General features: G+C 49.3%; 1 protein-coding gene across 1 annotated transcript in view; it reads left to right on the forward strand.

Moving 5' to 3' along the window:
- The window catches only part of PTPN23 (protein tyrosine phosphatase non-receptor type 23), a 61,450-nt gene that overhangs the window by 21,847 nt on the left and 15,665 nt on the right, over positions 1 to 23,938 (forward strand). The window contains exons 10-19 of the mRNA XM_082192142.1: positions 1,989 to 2,045; positions 3,024 to 3,082; positions 4,405 to 4,484; positions 6,699 to 6,813; positions 9,370 to 9,435; positions 11,171 to 11,316; positions 17,533 to 17,859; positions 19,353 to 19,507; positions 22,217 to 22,368; positions 23,416 to 23,595. Of these exons, the coding sequence (XP_082048268.1) occupies positions 1,989 to 2,045; positions 3,024 to 3,082; positions 4,405 to 4,484; positions 6,699 to 6,813; positions 9,370 to 9,435; positions 11,171 to 11,316; positions 17,533 to 17,859; positions 19,353 to 19,507; positions 22,217 to 22,368; positions 23,416 to 23,595 (1,337 nt within the window). The remainder of the gene's footprint in view (positions 1 to 1,988; positions 2,046 to 3,023; positions 3,083 to 4,404; positions 4,485 to 6,698; positions 6,814 to 9,369; positions 9,436 to 11,170; positions 11,317 to 17,532; positions 17,860 to 19,352; positions 19,508 to 22,216; positions 22,369 to 23,415; positions 23,596 to 23,938) is intronic.

Genomic DNA, 23,938 nt, shown 5'->3' on the forward strand with positions numbered 1-23,938 from the left:
TGATTTTAAGCTGTGTCCCTGCATTGCAAGGGGTTGGACTAGATGTCCTTTGGGGTGCCTTCCGATTCTACAATTCCGTGATTCTGCAATAGGTGAGGGGTAGAGAGGCTTGGGCAAGGTTTTACGCTGTCCGTGGTACTGAACCTTGTAATACAGGCATAGATATGGATATAGATATAGATACACACACACACACACACAGTGGTACCTCGGGTTACATACGTTTCAGGTTACATACGTTTCAGGTTACAGACTCCGCTAACCCAGAAATATTACCTTGGGTTAAGAACTTTGCCTCAGGATGAGAACAGAAATCATCCTCCGGCGGCGTGGCGGCAGCAGGAGGCCCCATTAACTAAAGTGGTGCTTGAGGTTAAGAACAGTTTCATGTTAAGAACAGACTCCGGAACGAATTAAGTACTTAACCTGAGGTACCACTGTGTGTGTGTGTGTGTGTGTGTGTGTGTGTGTGTGTGTGTGTGTTTTAACATACCATTTTCAACAGTAATTAAACATACTTTTACATCTTATTCAATTTTTTTGACTTCCATCAGTCCTGTTTGGAAATTTCCCAGTTGAATCTCTTAGTATGCATTTCTTATTTTCCCTATTACATTCCAAACTCGTAACCAATATTTCTACCGTTTTCTACTTTATAACACTTCGTATGTTTCTCCTTACAAAACTTCTTGTAGTCCTACTAGTGTAATTTGTCGATTGCAGCTGCTCTTCAAATAATTCATATACTTCTTCCAATCTTCTGTAAATCTCTGGTCCCGCAGGTTTCGAATCCTTCCTGTCATTTTGTCCAATTCTGCATAGTCCATTAATTTCGTCTTCCATTCTTCTTTCGTCAGAATTGTCAGAATTTCTTCTCACTTCTGTTTCTGGGCTAACAGTACTCTTGCCCCAAACAGCGAAACCTTCAGCATTGCCCTTGTATTGTTGATGTTACAATAACTGAAGGACAGCTGTTTTTGGGAGATAGGTTTAGATGGGCTCCAGGAGCCAAGGGGAGGAGGCAGAGGGCACAGCAAGGAAGCCAAACCTTCTCTCCCGGGCACAGACCTCCCTTTGAAGCCCTTGCCAGGATGAGTCCAGAAGGAGCTTCTTCTGTTCCCTCGCCACGTCTATGACTACCTAAGGCACTAGTCCTCACACGTGGCCAGTGTGGCGGAAGCCCTGCGAATGGACTTCAGGCTGCAAGTGGGGCTTCTTGTGATGAGATGACCCTCTGTTATGGCACTCCTCGCGTGCAAATTCTCTACCTGCAGGGAATTTGTGTGTGTGTTATAAGAAAGACTGCCTTATGGGGAATTCCAGAGCCCATATCAAGTCCTTAAGTGGGTTCCCTATTGGTAGGAGAAAGTAACAGGGGCCAACCAGAATATATTGAGAAGCAAAGTGGCTAGTAAGCCTGATCTTTATTCAAGGAACTGTTGCAACAGGGTCCCCACTCATCACACGCAGGAGGGAGGAGAACCTTGAACAATGGTCACAAGCCGCTATATAGACCTTTGAAATTGCCCACCCTGTAGCCCAAGACCAGCCCCCTGAAACATCATACATACATCACAGAAGGGTGTCGGTCTCCAGCAGAAATCCTGTCTTCCAGGATACTGATAATGGTCACTGGTTGCGTTACCCGGGCAGTCTAGCATATTCATACACAAATACGTCCTTAAGACAGGATTTGCAAGCAAAAAGGCAGTGGGAAGAGTTTCCCCATTTGCCTCCCCTTACTGCAGTGGACTATTTGAGGTCATTGGGAGAGTCAAAATGGCTTCGGGATTGCTCTCCCATACTATTTCACACATGCTGTTCATATATTTAGATATGCGTACATTTATGAATATTTATTCTAAGTCTGAGACCTTAAAATTCTTATAACGTGTGTGAGAGAAAGGCTCAGTTTTCTTACTTTTAATAGAAAGCATAGCCAGTTTGACAGTGGACTTTGGTTGTCTGAATCTCTGCCTCCTTTGCAGGTCATCTACTTCCAGAGTGCTCTGGACAAGCTCAATGAAGCCATCAAACTGGCCAAGGTACCCTTTCTTCCTACCCACTTCCTGAAAGTGGCTTGAAAAGTTATTTAGTTAAACTGTGGAGGCAGTGATGGCCCCCAACTTGGATGGCTTTAAAACAGGATTGGACCAACTGATGGAGGAGAGGGCTGTTGATGGCTGCGCCCCCTCCCCGCTGCCCCCCTTGCCTCTTAGCTTCCCCTAGAGCAGGGGTCTGCAACCTTTAAGACAAAAAGAGCCACTTGGACCCGTTTCCAAAGGAAAAAAAACTGGGAGCCGCAAAACCGGGAAGGTGACGTCGGGACGGTGCGTGACTAACGCACGCACCGCCCCCATGCGACGTCACAGCTAGTACAGCGCCCGCCACAGTGGGGAGTGTCGGGGCGCACAATGCGCCTCCTCCCCTCGCTAGTATCCGCCCCGGAGCCGCGGCAAAGGTGTAAAAGAGCCACATGCGGCTCCGGAGCCGTGGGTTGCAGACCCCTGCCCTAGAGAATCCCCCTAAGGGACACAGGTGGTGCTGTGGGTTAAACCACTGAGCCTAGGGCTTGCCGATCAGAAGGTCGGCGGTTCGAATCCCCGCGACGGAGTGAGCTCCCGTTGCTCGGTCCCTGCTCCTGCCAACCTAGCAGTTCGTAATCACGTCAAAGTACAAGTAGATAAATAGGTACCGCTCCAGCGGGAAGGTAAACGGTGTTTCCGTGCGCTACTCTGGTTCGCCAGAAGCGGCTTAGTCATGCTGGCCACGTGACCTGGAAGCTGTACGCCGGCTCCCTCGGCCAATAAAGCGAGATGAGCGCCGCAACCCCAGAGTTGGTCCCGACTGGACCTAATGGTCAGGGGTCGGTCCCTTTACCTTTACCTAGCGAATCCCCCCAGTGGCTGCTACTGCCTACTTTGGGAATTGTTGGTGTACCCTTATCCTGCTCCCTGCCATCTCTGCCTGAGGACCACCTGCTTATTATGGATATGTTTTGAACCTGACAATTCTTCTTGCAGGGTCAGCCTGAGACGGTACAGGAAGCCCTGAGATTCACCATGGATGTCATTGGAGGAAAGTGAGTCGCTGCTACCTGTTAACTCTTTGCGTGCATGGGCCTGGGTCCCTGTCACACCAGTTCCCTTCCCTAATCTCTGCTCTGCACCAAGAGAACCTGCCTGGTGCAGAGAGAGAGCGAAAGCACTCCTGTCTGGAAATTGGGAGAGCCACTGCCAGTCAGAAGTCAGATGTTGACGGGTCTGATGGTCTCACCCGTAGACCTTTGCTTTGCTCAGTTCTGCTCTTCCAGTCATTCCCTCCGTATTTTTGTGATTCTGTGAAACCATAAGGTCTAGAAAACCTTTTTTTAAAAAAAAAAACACTTAATAATAATAAAAAATAATTTTATTTATACCCCGCCCTCCCTGGCCAGAGCTGGGCTCAGGGCAGCTAACACCAATAGAATCAAAGTAAAAACATAATAGGGGGAAAAGAAAAAGAAAATAAAATACAGGTTAAAATGCAATTTAAAATGCAGCCTCATTTTAAAATAGCCGATAGATCCAGACCATAAGGGGAAGGAAACATAAGGGTCAGACTGAGTCCAAACCAAAGGCCAGGTGGAACAGCTCTGTCTTGCAGGCCCTGCGGAAAGATGTCAAGTCCCGAAGGGCCCTAGTTTCTTGTGACAGAGCGTTCCACCAACTTGAGGCCAGTACTGAAAAGGCCCTGGCCCTAGCCCTAGTTGAGACTAATCTAACCACCTTGTGACCTGGGACCTCCAAAGTGTTGTCATTTGTGGACCATGCATTTGGATTCCTAAGTTACTCTACATAATGAATTCAAGAAACGCGCGCATGGGAGAAGAACGAGTTGCTCCCAGGTGAGAGCTGGGAGCGTCCACCCCCTTTTTATGCGAGACAAGGGTTAATTGAGATCTCCCTCTGATAGAGGGCTTTGCATTATTTTCTTCCTCTTTTTTATTTACTTTTTCCATTTTTATTCAGATTCATCTGTTTTTTTATCGTATTCTATGTTGGGAAAGTTTCAATTGAAAAAGAAATGCACACAGATTTGCAAATTTTCACTTTGGGCTTGGGAAGTAAGGAGATACTGACCAGAACATCCTCACCTCCTTCCCTCTTTCCAAGTTTGGCTTTTACCTAGTATTCCCCACATTTCTGGAGCCCCCCCCAAAGTCCCACTGTCTGTAGTTCCTCTGACTTTGGGTGTGGGGCATCCCTAAACATAACACCCTTTGAAAATGTACAACTATGATATTGGTTTCTTTCTTGGAACTGTACTTGGAGCGAAAATATGTGATACTTCTTCCTGGGCATCTGCCCCCAAAGAGCCCCGCCCCCAGCAGCAACACCCTTCAAGCCTGTTGTCGCTTTGCAGGTACAACTCTGCCAAAAAGGACAACGACTTCATCTACCACGAGGCTGTCCCTGCTCTGGATACCTTGCAGTCGGTGAAAGGTAAATCAAAACACTCTGTTTTCATAGAATTGTAAAGTTGGATGGGACCTCCAGCGGTCAGGAGTTCAGCCTACACTCAAGTAGGACCCTGGCAGAGACACATGCCCGACTGGCATGTTCTCTCCCTCCTTGAGAGCCAGTGTGGTGTAGTGGTTAAGAGCAGTAGACTCGTAATCTGGTGAACCGGGTTCACGTCTCTTCTCTTCCACATGCAGCTGCTGGGTGACCTTGGGCTAGTCACACTTCTTGAAGTCTCTCAGCCCCACTCACCTCACAGAGTGTTTGTTGTGGGGGAGGAAGGGAAAGGAGAATGTTAGCCGCTTTGAGACTCCTTCGGTGATAAAGTGGGATACAGTGGTGCTCCGCAAGACGAGTGCCTCGCAAGACGGAAAACCCGCTAGACGAAAGGGTTTTCCGTTTTGGAGGTGCTTCGCAAAACGAATTTCCTATGGGCTTGCTTCGCAAGACGAAAATGTCTTGCGAGTCCCCCCCCTTTTTCCCAAGCCGCTAAGCCGCTTATCAGCTGATCCGCTAAGCCTCTTAACAGCTGATCCCCTAAACCGCTTATCAGCTAAGCCGCTAATAGCGCTAAGCCGCTAATGGGCTTGCTTCGCAAGACGAAAAAACCGCAAGACGAAGAGACTCGCGGAACGGATTCTTTTCGTCTTGCGAGGCACCACTGTATCAAATCCAAACTCTTCTTCTTCTTCTGGTTGATCGTTCGGGAGCTTCATAAGCTTTCTTCAGCCCGAACAACACAGCGACTGATGCCAACCAACACTGGCACACTTAGGGATCTGCAGAGTCTTCGCAGCTTGTGTGACAGGACCCCAGCAACTCAGCATTTTGGCTAATCTACTTTATTTACATATAAACACACATGGAGCACTGCAACATGGCTCCCTCTCTCTCTAGCATCAGACAGCAAAGAGAAAAAGAACAAAGGACAACAGTCCCACTTCACGGAACACAGGAACACAAACATCCTGCCTCCGTCACTTCCCACTCTGTGGAGTCAAAACATATACCGTCATGTGAAAGACAACAATCCCATGACTGCAATCATGGAGCAGGAATTCTAACAATCTAGCTCGCTGCAATGCAGCAATATCTTCCCTGATGTGCGACTCAAACCCACAACCCTGAAATTAAGAGTCTCACGCTCTATGAGCTGAGCTATCCCAGCTTTGGAGCAAGCCCTATCGTCTTCTCTGACTGCTGGTCTTGGGTAGGGCAGAAGGAGCCCATCATTCCCCAACCAGGCGCCCTCCGGATGGTCTGGACTACAACTCCCATCATGCATTTTTCCTCAACATCCATCATATCTGGTGCAGCATAGGGCTACCCAAAGCATAAATGTGCAGCCGGTAGTTTTGAAAGCTGATCGGCATCACTTTTGGCCGCCTTTTGGTGATGATCAAAAACCTTTCTTATTCTCCCAGGCTTTGAGCGGAGGCTGTTGGGGGATCTCACGTCAGATGTTTCCTGCTGACGCCATGATATTGGGGAAGGTTTTGCTGCATCTTGATGGGCTGGGCTTTCGTGGCAGTGATTGGCCACTGTCTTACTTAGTCTTTTGTTGTGGGCTGTTCAGATTTCTTTACAACTTGTTCAATCGCTACCCACAAAAGTGAGGAAGGGTGGGATATAAACATAGTCGTAACAATAAAAGCCAAATGAGCATACAGGACTGGGTAAACTCAAACATTTACAGAAGCTACAAGATTATCAGCACTCTATGGATCCGGTGTGGCCTAGGTATCACCTCTAGGGACGCGGGTGGTGCCATGGTCTAAACCACTGAGCCTCCTGGGCTTGCTGATCGGGAGGTCAGCGGTTTGAATCCCCATGACAGAGTGAGCTCCCGTTGCTCTGTACCAGCTTCTGCCAACCTAGCAGTTCAAAGGCACACCAGTGCAAGTAGATAAGTAGATACCACTCCAGTGGGAAGATAAACGGCATTTCCGTGCGCTCTGGTTTCCATCACGGTGTTCTGGTGCGCCAGAAGCAGTTTAGTCCTGCTGGCCACATGACCCGGAAAACTGTTTGCGGACAAACACCGGCTCCCTTGGCCTGAAAGCGAGATGAGCGCCGCAACTCCATAGGCGCCTTTGACTGGACTTAACCGTCCAGGGATCCTTTGCCTTTCCCTTTTTTAGGAATCAACTCTCTGTCCTCAAATTCTTTATTAACCCAATATCACTTCATCTGCAGGTGCACCTCTTGTGAAAGCCCTTCCTGTCAACCCCACAGACCCGGCTGTCACAGGCCCTGACATTTTTGCCAAGCTGGTTCCAATGGCTGCCCATGAGGCCTCCTCGCTCTACAGGTGAGCAGCTGCTTTGCATTCTGGGAGACTGTTTGGCCTGCCAGTTCCATGGGGGGGGGGCTGCAGGAAAACAGGTGGGGATTAAAGGGTTGAGATGGGAGGCTTGATAACAAGGCAAGGAGAAGAAGGAGAAGAATTTATTATTTATACGAAGAAGAAGAAGAATTTATTATTTATACCCTGCCCCTCTGGCTGGGTTTCCCCAGCCACTCTAGGTGGCTCCCAACAGAATATTAAAAACACGATAAAACAGCAAAAATTAAGAACCTCCCTAAACAGGAAGAGGGTGGGAGTATTGTGGGCCAAGAGTTGACATGTGCCTAGATTTTAACTTCCAGGAGAAACTTCGGAAAAGTGACCTGAAATTTACTGCATTTTATTCATTGAAAGAGAATTATTTGAAAAGGATCCATAGATGGTAATTAACTAGGTTGGCTAAGATATATAAAACAGAATCAGATATGTGTTGGAAGTGTAAAAAAAAGCAGAGGGAATCTTTTTTTCATACGTGGCGGACATGCAAAAAGTTAAAAGTGTATTGGGAAATGATTTATAATGAACTGAAAAAAAAGTTCAAAATTACTTTAAAAAACAAACCCCAGAGCCCTTTTTATTGGGAATAAGCCAGACAGAAATTCCTAGGTGTCAGAAAAGATTATCTATCTATGCAACAACTGAGGCCCATGTTTTTTTAGCCCCAAAATGGAAAGTGAGTGAGGTCCCAACTGAAGAAGAATGGCAGTTTAAGTTGACAGAATATGCAGAACTTGCAAATTTAACACACAGAATAAGAGAGCAAGAAGAACGTATATTTAAAGAAGGAAAACGTTTATTGAGTACATACAGCTGAAAACTCTGGCAGCATTAAGATAAATTTAACAAATGATTTTTGATGGATGTTAAAGCAGAAAACTGATTTGAATGGTTATAGTAAAATACGCAGGAATGTGTGATATGTAAAATGAACCATGGAAGGAGAAGAAGGGAAGTCATCGGATATTTAAAAGTTTGTAAAATGTTTTTGTTTTTTTTTTGAAATGTAAAATTGAAAACAATGAAAATTATTATCTATAAGAGAGAGTTGATGTGGGCCATGATAGGGCATGAGAGATTGTCTCGCTCCTTACACCCCCAGTCGATCACTGCAGTCTGTAGGCGAGGAACTCCTTTAGGCATCAACTGGAGCTCTGTTCATCACAGTGTAGGAACTAGACCTTTAATTCAGTTGCGCTACCCTGTAGAATTCCCCGCCTTTGAATAATCATATTAATAATAATAAATACGCTGCCCATTCGACTGCTTCTAAGCCTCTGTATTTCTCTTTTTTCCTATGATTTTTATTAAATTTTCTGTTTTACATTTTAGAATATTCATTTAAACAACCTTAAAATACCAATGACTTCCCTTCTTCTCTTTCCATGGTTCATTTTGCATAACATAAATCCCTGCATATTTTACATAAACTAAACCATTCAGTATTCCATCATTACACCCATCAAAACGTATTTACACAGTTGGATTTATCTTAATGCTGCTGGCTTTTTCAAGTGCACACAATTTCCCCCCATATATTCAATAAGCATTTCCCAGTCTTATTTAAACTTACCGTATTTTTCGCTCTATAAGACACACTTTTTCCCTCCTAAAAAGTAAGGGGAAATGTGTGTGCATCTTATGGAGCAAATGCAGGCTGCGCAGCTTTCGTTGAAGCCAGGAGAGCAAGAGGGATCGGTGCCCTCTTGCTCTCCTGGCTTCACTACGCTTCGCTGGAGAGGCGCTGCGCAGCTTTCCCTCTCTGCGCAGCGCCCCTTCAGCAAAGCGGGAGGTGAAATGGAAGGGGCTCCGCTTTTCCTGCCGCTTCGCTGAAGGGGCGCTGCGCAGAGAAGGAGAGAACATTTTTTTTCTTGTTCTCCTCCTCTAAAACTCGGTGCGTCTTATGATCAGGTGCGTCTGATAGAGCGAAAAATACGATATGTTCTTGTTCTCATATTCTACAAGTGCTGGAGATGCAGTGAAGATGAAGGTACGTTCTATCGTATGTTGTGGACCTGTTAAAGGGTAAAATAGCATTGGGAAATAATTTACAATGAATTGGGAAAAAATGTTTAAAAGTACTTTCCAAAAAACCCCCAAAACAACCAGAGTCCTTTTCGTTGGGGATAATTCAGACAGAAATCTCCAGGTGTCAAAAAAGGTTATTTATGTATTCCACTACTGCGGCCTGTGTTTTGTTAGCCCAAAAATGGAAAATGAGTGAGGTCCCAACCAAAGACGAATGGCAACTTAAGCTGATGGAATACATGCAGCTTGCGGACCTAAAATATAGTTGTTCCTCGTTTTGCGGCCGGGATCTGTTCCGGAGCCCCGGCCTCTAGCCGAAAAGGACACAGGGCAAAGCGGTTTGTTCTTCTGCGCATGCGTGAGCGGCAAACCCGGAAATAACCCGTTCTGGTACTTCTGGGTTTACCACGGACGTTCGCCAGAATGGACGCTAGACAAGGTGGATGTTGACGGAGATATTGCTATATAGAATAAGCCTCTGTGTTTCCCTTACAGCGAAGAGAAGGCCAAGCTGCTGAGAGAAGTGATGGCCAAGATCGACGCCAAAAACGAAGTCCTGGAGTACGTATTTAAGGCTCTTGGGATCTGGGACCCTGACGTTGGGACTGGGGGAAACCACCGTGGAGGGTGGGGTGAGGGGGGCTGCCTCTTTGCTCATGGGTCACGCCGCATCATCATCATCCTCCTAATACATTTTTATTTATATCCCGCCCTCCCCAGCCGAAGCCGGGCTCAGAGCAGCTAACAATAAAAGTAACACAACATTCTAAAATCAATTCATTTTAAAATCAATTCAAAATCAAATTGATGGCAGCCATTGGGCTAGAGTCCTGTGAGGATTACCAAAGGAGGGAGTCAGGCTGTGCCTTGGCCAAAGGCCTGGTGGAACAGCTCTGTCTTGCAGGCCCTGCGGAAAGATGTCAAGTCCTGCAGGGCCCTAGTCTCTTGGGACAGAGCGTTCCACCAGTTCGGGGCCACAGCCGAAAAAGCCCTGGCTCTGGCTGAGGCCAGCCTAACCTCCCTGTGGCCCGGGACTTCCAAGATGTTTTTGTTTGAAGACCGTAAGGTCCTCCATGGGACATACCAGGAGAGGCGGTCCCGTAGGTACGAGGGTCCTGGGCCGTATAGGGCTTTAAAGGTTTAAACCAGCACCTTGAACCTGATCCTGTACTCCACCTGGAGCCAGTGCAGCTGGTATAGCGCCGGGTGAATGTGATCCCGCAGTGAGGACCCCATAAGGAGTCTTGCCGCGGCATTCTGCACCCGCTGGAGTTTCTTATATTCAGGCCAATATGGTAATCAAAACGGCGCCAGAAGATGTCATATTTGGAATTTGCTGGAATTTCCCCTCTGAGAACGCAAAGTTCCTGGGTCAGTTTCTCCGGTGTGGCTACAAATAAGGCTTTTAAAAACCAGTTTGTGTTATAGCAGGCACCCCCAAACTCCAGATGTTTTGGGACTACAGTCCCCATCATCCCTGACCACTGATCGTGTTAGCTAGGGATGATGGGAGTTGTAGTCCTAAAACATCTGGAGGGCCGAGTTTGGGGGTGCCTGTTGATTTCCGGTCCTTCTGAGGCTCCGCCTAGGGGTGGGATAATCCAAGCTCTGCCGTGTGACCCCCTCCTGTCACGCTTCTCTCTTTGTTTTTTTTAATACATTTTTATTAAAGTTTCACAAATTTTTAAACAAACACAAAAACACAGACAAACACAACACAAATAACAAGTATAATTTCGGATCCTTATTTTCTTAGCATCTTTCCCTGACTTCCCCGCACCTCCCCTTCTTGTATTCCAATTCCAATAGTTAGCTCAGCAAGTTCTTGTCCCCTACTTTTACCTTATTATTATTGATCTTAATTAACCAATTTTAACTTATAGACCTCAATTTAAACAGCAATACTCATTCTTTACACCCTTTCCTAAAGTCGACCCAAATTCCCTTCCACAAATTTCCCAATTTTTATATTAATTACAAAACAAAATAACAGAGAGACAACATATAATTATACACCCTTTGGATTCCAAAACTCTCTTTGGATTCCAAAACTCTCACCCCCCCTTTCCCGGTTTCGATCCCCAAAAAATGTCCCTCAATCTGTCAGCTATCAGCCTGGAGATATCACGTCCGAGGCCCTCAAATCTCTCTCAGTCCCTCTCTGCCGGTTTTTTTGGTAGTCCTTTATATTAGACATCAAGTCTCGGAGAAGCTCTGTCCCAATAAGGTCTATGTTTCTTCCAACCAGACCTCCATGTTCAAAAGTGGAGCCCAAATGTTGTTTCTCTCTTTGTAGACAATTCATGGACTCGTTGCAGCTGGACCCCGAGACGGTCGACAACCTGGACATGTACAACCACATCCCACCCGTCTTGATGGAGAAATGCGCAGCGCTCAGCGTGCGCCCAGAGACCGTGAAAAACCTTGTTCAGTCCATGCAGGGTACGTTTATGGGGCTGGGAATGAGGTGTGTATGTCCGCGCAAGGAAGAGACCACTCAGAACTTTTCAGTGATGGAGAACTTGTGATGGAGTTGCTGAGGGACTAGCTGCTTGTTTAAACTTCTATAGTAATTGACTGTAAGCTTTTGTGTTGGAACACGTAAATCAGAACCAGTGAAGGCGGTGAAGGTCCTGCGTGAGTGTCTGGAGGCGGTTGGAAGATGGATGGTGGCTAACAGATTGAGGTTGAATCCTGACAAGACAGAAGTACTGTTTTGGGGGGACAGGAGGCGGGCAGGTGTGGAGGATTCCCTGGCCCTGAATGGGGTAACTGTGCCCCTGAAGGACCAGGTGTGCGGCCTGGGAGTCATTTTGGACTCACAGCTGTCCATGGAGGCACAGGTCAAATCTGTGTCCAGGGCAGCTGTCTACCACCTCCATCTGGTATGCAGGCTGAGGCCCTATCTGCCCGCGGACTGTCTCGCCAGAGTGGTGCATGCTCTGGTTATCTCCTGCTTGGACTACTGCAATGCACTCTACGTGGGGCTCCCTTTGAAGGTGACTCGGAAACCAACTAATCCAGAATGCGGCAGCTAGACTGGTGACTGGGAGCGGCCGCTGAGACCATATAACACCGGTCTTGAAAGACCTACATTGGCTCCCAGTACGTTTCCGAGCACAAAGTGTTGGTGCTGACCTTTAAAGCCCTAAACGGCCTCGGCCCAGTATACCTGAAGGAGCGTCTTCACCCCCATCATTCTGCCCGGACGCTGAGGTCCAGCGCCGAGGGCCTTCTGGCAGTTCCCTCATTGCGAGAAGCAAAGCTACAGGGAACCAGGCAGAGGGCCTTCTCGGTGGTGGCGCCCGCCCTGTGGAACGCCCTCCCACCAGATGTCAAAGCGATAAACAACTACCTGACATTCAGGAGACATCTGAAGGCAGCCCTGTTCAGGGAAGTTTTTAACGTGTGATATTTTACTGTATTTTTCGTTTTTATGGAAGCCGCCCAGAGTGGCTGGGGAGGCCCAGCCAGATGGGCGGGGTATAAATAATAAATTGTTATTATTATTACTACAACAATGTTATACACTGGGGTTGGGAACCTGCAGCCTCCGGGCCAGTCTTGGCCTGCAAGACCATTTCCCCCAAACCATGCCCATCAGCTGATGTCTTTGGCGATGTCAGCCGATGGGTGGAGGACAGGATTTTAATCCTGGTTTGCAAGATTGCACAGCCAAGGCAGCAGGATTTAATCCTTGCTGTTCCACTGAGTGGGGCGCGGGGGGCACTGTGGGTTAAACCACAGAGCCTAGGACTTGCCAATCAGAAGGTCGGCGGTTCGAATCCCTGCGATGGGGTGAGCTCCCGTTGCTCAGTCTCTGCTCCTGCCAACCTAGCAGTTTGAAAGCACGTCAAAGTGCAAGTAGATAAATAGGTACCGCTCCGGCGGGAAGGTAAATGGCATTTCCGCGCGCTGCTCTGGTTCACCATAAGCGGTTTAGTCATGCTGGGCACATGACCCGGAAGCTGTACGCCGGCTCCCTTGGCCAATAAAGCAAGATGAGCGCCGCAACCCCAGAGTCGGCCATGACTGGACCTAATGGTCAGGGGTCCCTTTACCTTTACCTATTCCACTGAGCAGCGATCACAGCTGTGCGAACCAGTGTGGTGTAGTGGTTAAGAGCGATAGACTCGTAATCTGGGGAACCGGGTTCGCTTTCCCGCTCCTCCACATGCAGCTGCTGGATGACCTTGCACTAGTCACGCTTCTCTGAAGTCTCTCAGCCCCACTCACCTCACAGGGCGTTTGTTGTGGGGGAGGAAGAGAAAGGAGAATGTTAGCCGCTTTGAGACTCCTTCGGGTAGTGATAAAGCGGGATATCAAATCCAAACTCCTCTTCTTCTTCTGCGCAAAAGCGCCCTTTGAAGCAGCTCACAGGCAGGAGTGAGCTATTTCAAAGAGGCCTTTGCAAAGGCTCCTGAGCTTCCTTGAGCCTCCGGAGGAGAAGTTGGAAAAGGGCTGCTAAAAAAATCAAGGGGATTCAGCAACTCCCCTTTTTAGTTTGGAGGAAAGGTGAGAGGTGGCTCGATAGCGGTTTATGAAATCAGACATGGCATGGAGAAACGGGATAGATAAACGTTTTATCTCCCTCTCTACACTACACTAAAACTCGTAGATGTTCAGTGAAGCTGAATGTTGGAAGATTAGGGACAGATAAAAGAAAGGAATTCTTCAAACAGAAGCACAGTTAAACTGTGGAACTCCCTGCCACAGGAGACAGCGACGGCCACCATTCTAGATGGCTTTAAAAGAGGATGAGGCAAATTCATGGAGTATAGGGCTATCATTAGCTACTAGCAACGATGCAGGCTTTGCTCTGCCCCCACAGCAATGCTTCCGAATGCCAGTTCCTGGAAACTGCAGGAGGGGAGAGGGCTCCTGTGTTCGAATCCTGCTTGCTGGTTTCCCACAGGCATCTTGTTGGCCCCTGTGAGAACAGGATGATGGACTAGATCAGGGGTGTCAAACTCAAATTCATCGGGGGGCCACATCAGCAGTTTGTGTTGGGAAACTGCCAGGGAGATAGTGCCCATCATGAGCCCCCAAGCCGGAGTTCTGGACGTCCATCGGCCTCCCGTAGTCACGCAGATCCAACAGTTAGGGGCACAAAGCCTTAGAAATTCCTAGCCGCATTCCTAGGCTGGTGCACCCTCTTTATCAGCAGAAACACAGCCGAAAGCTTGCATCACAGAAGAGCAGAAGAGCATAATTTACAAACTTTATTAGAACATGAACAGAACAAAAGAAAACACGTCCATTCTGTCAGCGTCTCTGAGCCGACTGACAAAAACGAAAGGAATATCAGAACAAAAACATCCTGTGATCAGGACATGCGCAGACTCTGTTGCTTACAAAGCCTGCTCCCTTTAAGGTGGAACGGAAATATCCTAACAGTTTGGTCACCCTCAAAGGGCCGGTTGTATCTGTAGGACTTTATCAAAGTTATTTTTCCTTAGGCACTGGTGTGTGTTGTCTTGAACCTATACACTATTTAATATACCTATTCCAGTATGATTTTAAATAAGAATAGAAGAAGAAATAATAATGATTTTTTAAAAAGATGACGACATGGGCTTCCAGGCAGACTGGAGCTCCAACGGGGAGGAGACAGGAGCCTGTCCCAACAGAGCGGAGCAGAAGCAAATCTTGCCTCCCCCCGCCCTGCCGCTGCACTCAGGAGTCGGAGGATACGGAGCTGCAGTTTGGACAGCAGCAGTTTCTTCCTTGCAAGGGAGCCCCAGCGGCACTGCGGGCGCGGGTGGCCAGGATGTCCTGCTGGGGCCCCGAGCTGCTGCAGTTGCTCCTGGGGAGGGGGCTATCCGCCAAGTCCTCCAGCCCGGAGAAAGCCGATGTGTTGGCGTGCGTAGCCAGGCTCCCGCAGCCAAGTTGCTGGCAGGCTCCCACTTTGCTCCAGCTGCCCAGATGCTGGCGCGCAGGGGCGCCGACTTATAAAAATTATTGGGGGGGCCCATACCGGGGTCCTGCCGCTGGTTCGCTCGGGTAGCCGGGAGAACGCAGTTGGAGGTGGCGGTGTTGGGGAGAGACCCTCGCTCAGGGCGCCACGAGACTTGGCGGCCGGCGGCCTATCTGGGGGGTTTTGGAGCGTATTTCGGTGGAGCGATTGGGGAGGAGGGGGCTTGTTGCCGGATTCTTCAGCTGGGCCGGAGATCCGCTGCTGGGGGGTCCCTGGGCCGAGTTGTGAGCACGGCCTGCTGAAGGGAGATCCAGCCGATTGCGCGACGGGGACGGCCGGGGCTCTCTGGCTAGGGTGCGCGGATGGCTGGCTGGCTGGCTGGCGAGGGAGCAGGTGGGGAGGAGGCGGTGGGATATACATATAGTGATAATAAAAAGCTATTTAGGCCTTTCTCACCCCCTGTTGGGTGTGGGTGCATTTTCTGCAGACCAAAAGCCAAAAGTCTAGATAGCGCGGCCCTCAGCCTCCAGCTGGCGGCCAGGCAGGTGCGCCCTTGGCGACGCGCAGGTAACTTGCCGCCGCTCCTGGAAGCTCTGCTGCGCGCCACCTCCCTCCAGCCAGGTGACTCCGCCCCCGCCGGTCCATCCATCCACCCACCGGCCCCTTCCGCGCGCCGGCGGCTTTCTCTCCTTTTGCGCGCCCGCCACTCCTTTCCGCGCGCGGGGACTCCATTCCGGGGGCTGCCTGCAGCCGCGTACGTGAGGCAGCCTGTGCCGGGGACAGCCGAGGGGAGGCGACTGGAGGAGGAGGAGGAGGCGGCGGCGGCGAGGGCGGAGGGAGCGGGCGAGCTGCGGCGGAGCTGGAAGGAGAATTTCAAAACAAGCTGCGCGAGGGAAGGAGGGAGCCGAGCTGGCAGGCGAGGCGGAGCGCGCGCGGAGCTGGCAAGCCGGGGAGGGGGCGCCCGTCGGGGGCTGGCGGTGCGGGCGTGGGGATTGATGGGGTGGGGGCTGCGGCGGCGCTCCGCTGGAGGGGCGCCCGAGATTATTGCCAGCCTCCGCAGCTCCCTCAGGCTCCAAAAGTTGCCGCGCGCGCGACCCGCCCCCTCGAGCAGCCGCGCCTGGGAGGCTCCGAGGGGCAGAGGCAGCCGGCTCCGAGCTCGGCTTCGCGGGACCGCCTCCTCCGCAGCAAGCCCCGGACTGGACCGAGCAAGCAGAAAGCCTCTTTGCCCGGCCCGCGAGGAGGCGAAAGTTGAGGGACCGGCCGGTAGGCAGGGCCGACGGGGTGCGTCGATTGGAGCCCTGTCTGCAAGCAGGCAGGGAAGGCTTCCTCGCCCTTGATGCCACGGGCCACATGACGAGGTCTGGCGGGCCGGATTCGGCCCGCGGGCCTTGTGTTTGACACCCGTGGACTAGATGGTCCACTGGCCTGATCCAATAGGCTGTTCTTCTGTTCTCCTCCATGTCTCTTCTCCTTTAAGTCCCCTGTCTTGTAGGCTTAAGAAGGAAGCATTGGGATCCTTAAATTACCTGTCTACATGTTACCAATACAGTGGTACCTCGGGTTAAGAACTTAATTCGTTCCAGAGGTCCGTACTTAACCTGAAGCTGTTCTTAACCTGAAGCACCACTTTAGCTAATGGGGCCTCCTGCTGCTGCCGCGCCTCCGGAGCACGATTTCTGTTCTCATCCTGAAGCAAAGTTCTTAACCTGGAGCACTATTTCTGGGTTAGCGGAGTCTGTAACCTGAAGCGTGTGTAAGCTGAAGCGTATGTAACCTGAGGTACCACTGTAATAAATTTGTGTTTGTTTCTTCAAAACCTGCCAAGGAGCCCAGTTCATTTTGTTGTTTCTTTTAAGTACTTTGTAAAAGGTTCCCATTCTTCTTTAAAGTCACAGTTGTCCTTATCAGAGTTTGTGTGTCAGTTTCGCCAGCTCCATATAGTCCATCAATTTCCCTTGCCCACGGTTCTTTTGTCAATATGCAGAGAATAGCATGTGCTGAAAAACCAGAGAGAGGAGCGGAGGGAAGTCCGGGCCGGGGTGGGAAGGTGGACTTTTCTTGGGGAGGGTGGAGGGAAAAATAGAGGGGGTGGGAAATGAGGATGATATGTCTTTGATAAATGGTTATGCTGAAATTCTTAATACAAATTATATATATATATATATATGGAAGCATTGGGAGACTTGGAAAAGGTCCCTTTCCCCCTTTAAGCCTCCGACATCAGGGGCTTAAAAGTTTGGAGCGCGGGGAGACTTGCAAAGGCGCAAGGGATTTGGACGGATGGGCAGCCCCACCAATGGTGTGAAATCTCAAAATCTCTCCCTCTTGGACTGGCTGAAATGACTGGCAGAATCCGAGACCAGGGAAAAGAGATGGCGGAAGAAGATTGGAAGAAATTTAAAATTTATCTCAAAAAAGAATGTAAAATTAATGAGTGCTAAAATGTTGAGGTTATAGAAAAAAGGGGATTATAGCTGTAAAAGATTAAGTAAAAGAAAAGAACAAGGGAAAATTAGATAAACTTAAGGGGGAGGATTTGCTGAAATAAATTTCAATTGGGATGCAGAAAGGGGAGGTATGGGGAAGTCGGGGAAGTAAGGTTTAAGAAAAAAGGATTTGAAATTATACATGTTTGTTTGTTTGTGTTGAGTATTGTTTTTGTATTGTTATATAAAGTGTGAAAAACCAATAAAAATTTTATATATATAAAAAACAACATCTCTCCCTCTTCTCCCCTCCAGCGCTCTCTGGCGTTTTCACGGACGTCGAAGCGTCTCTGAAGGAGATCAAGGACCTGCTGGACGAGGACGAAGCCCAGGAGCAGAAGCTGCGAGAGGCGCTGGGGGGAAAGCTGCCCCCGCAGCAGGGCTCCCCTCCCACCCTGCCCTCCTCCGGGCTGGCGGAAGTAGCCAAGGAATGGGCCAAGTACATGGAGGTGCACGAGAAGGCCAGCTTCACCAACACGGAGCTCCACAAGGCTATGAACCTGCACATCAGCAACCTGCGGCTGCTCAGCGGCCCCCTGGAGCAAGTGAGGGCCGCCTTGCCCACCCCCAGCCTGACGGAAGGTGAGGAGGACAAGGAAGGCGGTTGCCGCCGTCTCTTCTCTGTTACGGCTTGCTGCCGGCTGAGCCCACAGGCGCCGTGAATCATGGATTCTTTAGCTGCGATTCCTGCATTGCAGGGGGTTGGTCTGGATGACCCTTGGGGGTCCCGACTCTACAATTCTGTGATTCTACACGCTCTGAAATATGGGGGAACCCCCCGCTGCATTCTCCTCCCCTGCTAAACAGAGCTATGTAAAGACCAGGGATGCGGGTGGCGCTGTGGTCTAAACCACTGAGACTCTTGGGATCGCCGGTCGGAAGGTCGGCGGTTCAAATCCCCGCGACGGGGTGAGCTCCCGTTGCTCGGTCCCTGCTCCTGCCAACCTAGCAGTTCAAAAGCATGCCGGTGCAAGTAGATAAATAAGTACCAATGTGGCGGGAGGGTAAACGGCGTTTCCATGTGCTCTGGTTTCCGTCACGGTTTTCTGTTGCGCCAGAAGCAGTTTAGTCCTGCTGGCCACATGAGCTGGAAAGCTGTCTGCAGACAAACGCCGGCTCCCTTGGCCTAAAAGCAAGATGAGCGCTGCAACCCCAGAGTCTCCTTTGACTGGACTTAACCATCCAGGGGTCCTTTACCTTTACCTATATAAAGACCATTATTACATATATGTCCTGTCTTTCCTCCAAGGAGTTCAAGGCACGATTCTCCATATTATTCTCACAACCACCCTTATAATAATAATATTGATTTGATTTGATGCCATCAGACATTCAAAAACATCAGGCATTCAAAAACTCCCAATACAGGGCTTCAGATGTCTTCTAAATGTCAAATAGTTGTTTATCTCCTTGACATCTGGTGGGAGGGCATTCCACAGGGCGGGCGCCACCACCGAGAAGGCCCTCTGTCTGGTTCCCTGTAGCTTCACTTCTCACAGGGAGGGAACCTCCAGAAGGCACTCGGAGCTGGACCTCACTGTCCGGGCTGAACGATGAGGGTAGAGACACTCCTTCAGGTCTAAGGGCCAAGTCTAAGCGGCAAGCTTCATGGCAGCTTTGGGTGATGTTTCAGGATCTGCAGAGACTGATTTCTAGCGCAGTTTCCATCAGCTGTTTCAAATCCAGAATCCTTCTGCAACCCAAACATACATTTGGGGGAACCTGCTTCTTAAAGTTTTTATCTCTCTCTTTACCCTGCTGTTGTCACACACCTGAAATCAGGTTGTCACCCAGTTGTGGCTCCCAGCTCACCGGTTGTAGGCCATTGGACTGCGGGGTCACCCTTTCGGTAGAAGGAATCATTCACGTCTGTTTTTAAAAAATGCAGGCCAGAGTATGGGAACAGGTCCACTTTGTGGAATCTAGGTAGATGGCAGAATTAATCCTGGTGCAGTAATTGAAATCCTGCACCTTAAAAAATAAAAATTAAAACCGGTCTTTGCCAACCTGCTGCCCTGGAGATGTCTTTTGGACTACAAATCCCATCAGCCCCTTTCTGCCTCTTTCCTCCCCAGACGACCAGCAGGCAATGCAGACCTTGAAGAGGATCCTGGCCAAAGTACTGGAGATGAAGGACCAGCGAGTCTCCCTGGAGCAGCAGCTGCGCGAGATGATCCAGAAGGACGACATCACCACCTCGCTGGTGACGACGGACCGGTCTGAGATGAAGGTGGGCGGCTGGGAGGGAGGGAGACAGGGTGTCCGGTCGGCCGTTCTGCACCCCCATCGCCACCCAGTTCCTCCTGAAGCTGATGGGAAAGCGAATAATAATAATAATAATAATAATAATAATAATAATAATAATAATAATATATTATTTATACCCCGCCCATCTGGCTGGGTTTCCCCAGCCACTCTGGGCGGCTTCCAAAAGAATATTAAAATACTGTGATACATCAAACATTAAAAGCTTCCCTAAACAGGGCTGCCTTCAGATGTCTTCTAAAAGTCTGGTAGTTGTTGTTCTCTTTGACATCTGGTGGGAGGGCGTTCCACAGGGCGGGCACCACCACCAAGAAGGCCCTATGCCTGGTTCCCTGTAACCTCACTTCTTGCAGGGAGGGAACCGCCAGAAGGCCCTCGGTGCTGGACCTCAGTGTCTGGGTAGAACGATGGAGGTGGAGACGCTCCTTCAGGTATACAGGACCGAGGCCCCTGGAAAATAGACGGGCAGGTTATGTAGTTGTGGCCACGAACCCGCATGACGTTCAAAGAGGATTAGTCAAAATCGCAAAGGAGAGGGCTGTTGGCTGTTGTCGGCTGTTCTCTGCCTCTATGGTCAAAATAATAATAATAATAATAATAATAATAATAATAATAATAATAAATAATTTTATTTATACCCCACTCTCCCCAGCCAAGACCAGGCTCAGGGCGGCTAACACCAGGTATAAAAACAATTGATTAAGACACAACTTAAAAACAAGATTAAAATACAACATTAAAATGCAGCCTCCTTTCAGTAGAAACTCAAATCAAAAACTTTTGGGGGATGAAAACGTCAAATCTTCGCCAAGGCCAACTATCCAGACTGGTCCTACGTGATCCAGAAACAAGCCAGGGAAGTTCCAAAATAGGAGTTTCATCACAGAAGGAGAAAGGAAAAAGGAAAGAGTGGAAAGGGATCAAGTTGATTCCAGGCCAAAGGCCAAGCGGAACAACTCTGTCTTACAGGCCCTGTGGAAAGAAATCAGATCCTGCAGGGCCCTGGTCTCCTGAGACAGAGCGTTCCTTGCTGGAAACCACAGGAGGGGAGAGAGGGCTGTGGGGCTCAGGTTTACTAGAAAAGATATCTGGTGGGCCACTGGCCTGATCCGGAAGCCTCTGTTATGTTCAGAGTAGCGAAATGCAGCAGGAGTAACCTTTCTGGCGAAGGGACAGCCCCCTCTCCGAATTCCCTCTTCCCTGTCTTTCTCACAGATCCATGTCCAGTTTATACAAAGCCTGGCACTTCTCTCTCTTGTCTCAGTAGAGAGATCAATTGGGGAGGCAGCTAAGGCAACGTTTGGGGTCTTGTTATTCTTTTCTGAACACATCAAAATGATGACCGAACCCAAAGGGTGCTCATCAATGGTTCCTCTTCATCCTGGAGAAGAGTGACTAGTGGGGTGCCACAGGGTTCTGTCTTGGGCCCGGTCTTATTCAACATCTTTATCAACGACTTGGATGATGGACTCAAGGGCATCCTGATCAAATTTGCAGATGACACCAAACTGGGAGGGGTGGCTAACACCCCAGAGGACAGGATCACACTTCAAAACGACCTTGACAGATTAGAGAACTGGGCCAAAACAAACAAGATGAATTTTAACAGGGAGAAATGTAAAGTATTGCACTTGGGCAAAAAAAATGAGAGGCACAAATACAAGATGGGTGACACCTGGCTTGAGAGCAGTACATGTGAAAAGGATCTAGGAGTCTTGGTTGACCACAAACTTGACATGAGCCAACAGTGTGACGCGGCAGCTAAAAAAAGCCAATGCAATTCTGGGCTGCATCAATAGGAGTATAGCATCTAGATCAAGGGAAGTAATAGTGCCACTGTATTCTGCTCTGGTCAGACCTCACCTGGAGTACTGTGTCCAGTTCTGGGCACCACAGTTCAAGAAGGACACTGACAAACTGGAACGTGTCCAGAGGAGGGCAACCAAAATGGTCAAGGGCCTGGAAACGATGCCTTATGAGGAACGGCTAAGGGAGCTGGGCATGTTTAGCCTGGAGAAGAGGAGGTTAAGGGGTGATATGATAGCCATGTTCAAATATATAAAAGGATGTCACCTAGAGGAGGGAGAAAGGTTGTTTTCTGCTGCTCCAGAGAAGCGGACACGGAGCAATGGATCCAAACTACAAGAAAGAAGATTCCACCTAAACATTCGGAAGAACTTCCTGACAGTAAGAGCTGTTTGACAGTGGAATTTGCTGCCAAGGAGTGTGGTGGAGTCTCCTACTTTGGAGGTCTTTAAGCAGAGGCTTGACAACCATATGTCAGGAGTGCTCTGATGGTGTTTCCTGCTTGGCAGGGGGTTGGACTCGGTGGCCCTTGTGGTCTCTTCCAACTCTAGGATTCTATGATAGTCTAATCAGAAGAGGGCGCTGAATTTCTCTAGGAACCCTCCAGGCACTCTAGGAATTCAGGCAGGGTTTTCTCCCAGCCTTACCTGGAGTTGCCCTTTGGAGTTGAACCCAGGCAGACCCTCTTCCACTGAGCTGTGGCCCTTTCTCCGCACCTCCGATAACCCAAAGGCCTAAAATATGCTCTGGTGTGCATTTCACACACCCCACCGGCCTCCTCTCCCTGCGTCAACCAATTCCCAGAATCCCCTTCTCCCTCCTCCCCAGCCTATCGTAGCTTTGCCTTGACTTCTCCGTCTCTCTCCAGAAACTCTTCGAGGAGCAGCTGAAGAAATATGACCAGATCAAGGTCTACTTAGAACAGAACTTGACCGCCCAGGAGAACATCCTCAAAGCCCTGACGGACGCCAACGTCAAGTATGCGGCCGTGCGCAAGGTCCTGGCAGAGGTGGAACACAAGTGAGTGGCCGGGGGGAGGAAGAGAAGCCATTTTTTGGATTTCTGGTGTCCAAAACCTGAGGAGTGGTTGGTGGGAGGCTTGGCAGCCTGGCAAAAGTTTGATGCTCTGCCAGCTAGATGCCAGCAGGGAGGCAGCAGCCAGAGATTATAGGTGCAACGAGAATGGCGGATTAAATTTCCACAGTGCTTGGGCTCCTGTCTTGAGAAGTGAGTGTGTGTGCACGTGCGCACATGCGCAAAGGGGTGTACGCTTGTCGATTGGTACGGCTCAGCCCTTGTGCCCAGGCATGTGTGAATGCCTTTCCTGGCTCTGCCCGCTTTCTGAGAGCCAGTGTGGTGTAGTGGTTAAGAGCGGTAGTCTCGTAATCTGGTGAACCGGGTTCGAATCCCCGCTCCTCCACATGCAGCTGCTGGGTGACCTTGGGCCAGTCACACTTCTCTGAAGTCTCTCAGCCTCACTCACCTCACAGAGTGTTTGTTGTGGGGGAGGAAGGGAAAGGAGAATGTTAGCCGCTTTGAGACTCCTTCGGGTAGTGATAAAGCAGGATATCAAATCCAAACTCCTCTTCTTCTTCTGCGCAAAAGCGCCCTTTGAAGCAGCTCACAGGCAGGAGTGAGCTATTTCAAAGAGGCCTTTGCAAAGGCTCCTTAGCTTCCTTCTTGAGCCTCCGGAGGAGAAGTTGGGAAAGGGCTGCTAAAACAATAAGGGGATTCAGCAACTCTCCTTTTTAGTTTGGAGGAAAGGTGAGAGGTGGCTCGATAGCGGTTTATGAAATCAGACATGGCATGGAGAAAGGGGATAGATAAAAGTTTTATCTCCCTCTCTACACTACACTAAAACTCGTAGATGTTCAGTGAAGCTGAATGTTGGAAGATTAGGGACAGATAAAAGAAAGGAATTCTTCAAACAGAAGCACAGTTAAACAGTCCTGAAGGGGAGTGAAAGGCGGGATATCAAATCCAAACTCCTCTTCTTCTTCTTTCTGGGTGGTCCTGCAAACGCCCCTCTTCCTCATCCTAACCTTTCTTTTCCTGCCGTCCCCCCAGGTGGAACACCTCTTTGCAGACACTGGTGGCTTCCTATGAGGCTTACGAGGACCTGATGAAGAAATCCCAGGAAGGGAAGGATTTCTACGCCGACTTGGAGAGCAAAGTGGCCAAACTGCTGGAGAAATCCCGCACTGCCTGCAAGGGAGCCGAGGTGGTCAGGCAGCAGCTCCTGGAGAGGTGAGGTGGCTTGGCTCCGGGTGCAAGTGGATGGGTGTGAAGGCAGAGCAGAGACATCCAGGCTAGTAGCCATTGTTGGTCTTCTCCTCTGTGAATTTGTCCCTCCTTCTTTTAAAGCCATCCAGGTTGGTGGCCATCCTGTGGCAGGGAGTTCCAAAGTTTAACTGTAAAATGTGACATTAAAACGAGGGTAATCCGGGATGATGGGAATTGTATTCCAACACTATCCAGGGTCACAAGATTGAGAAAGGCTGGTTTAGGTGATGATCGGAACACCAGGTTTTTTAAAAAATATATACAGACACCTGGGGTTTTAATAATAATAATAAATATTTATTTATAC

This window comes from Podarcis vaucheri, assembly GCF_965113315.1.
Source record: "Podarcis vaucheri genome assembly, chromosome: 12".
NCBI classification, from domain to species: Eukaryota; Metazoa; Chordata; class Lepidosauria; order Squamata; family Lacertidae; genus Podarcis; species Podarcis vaucheri.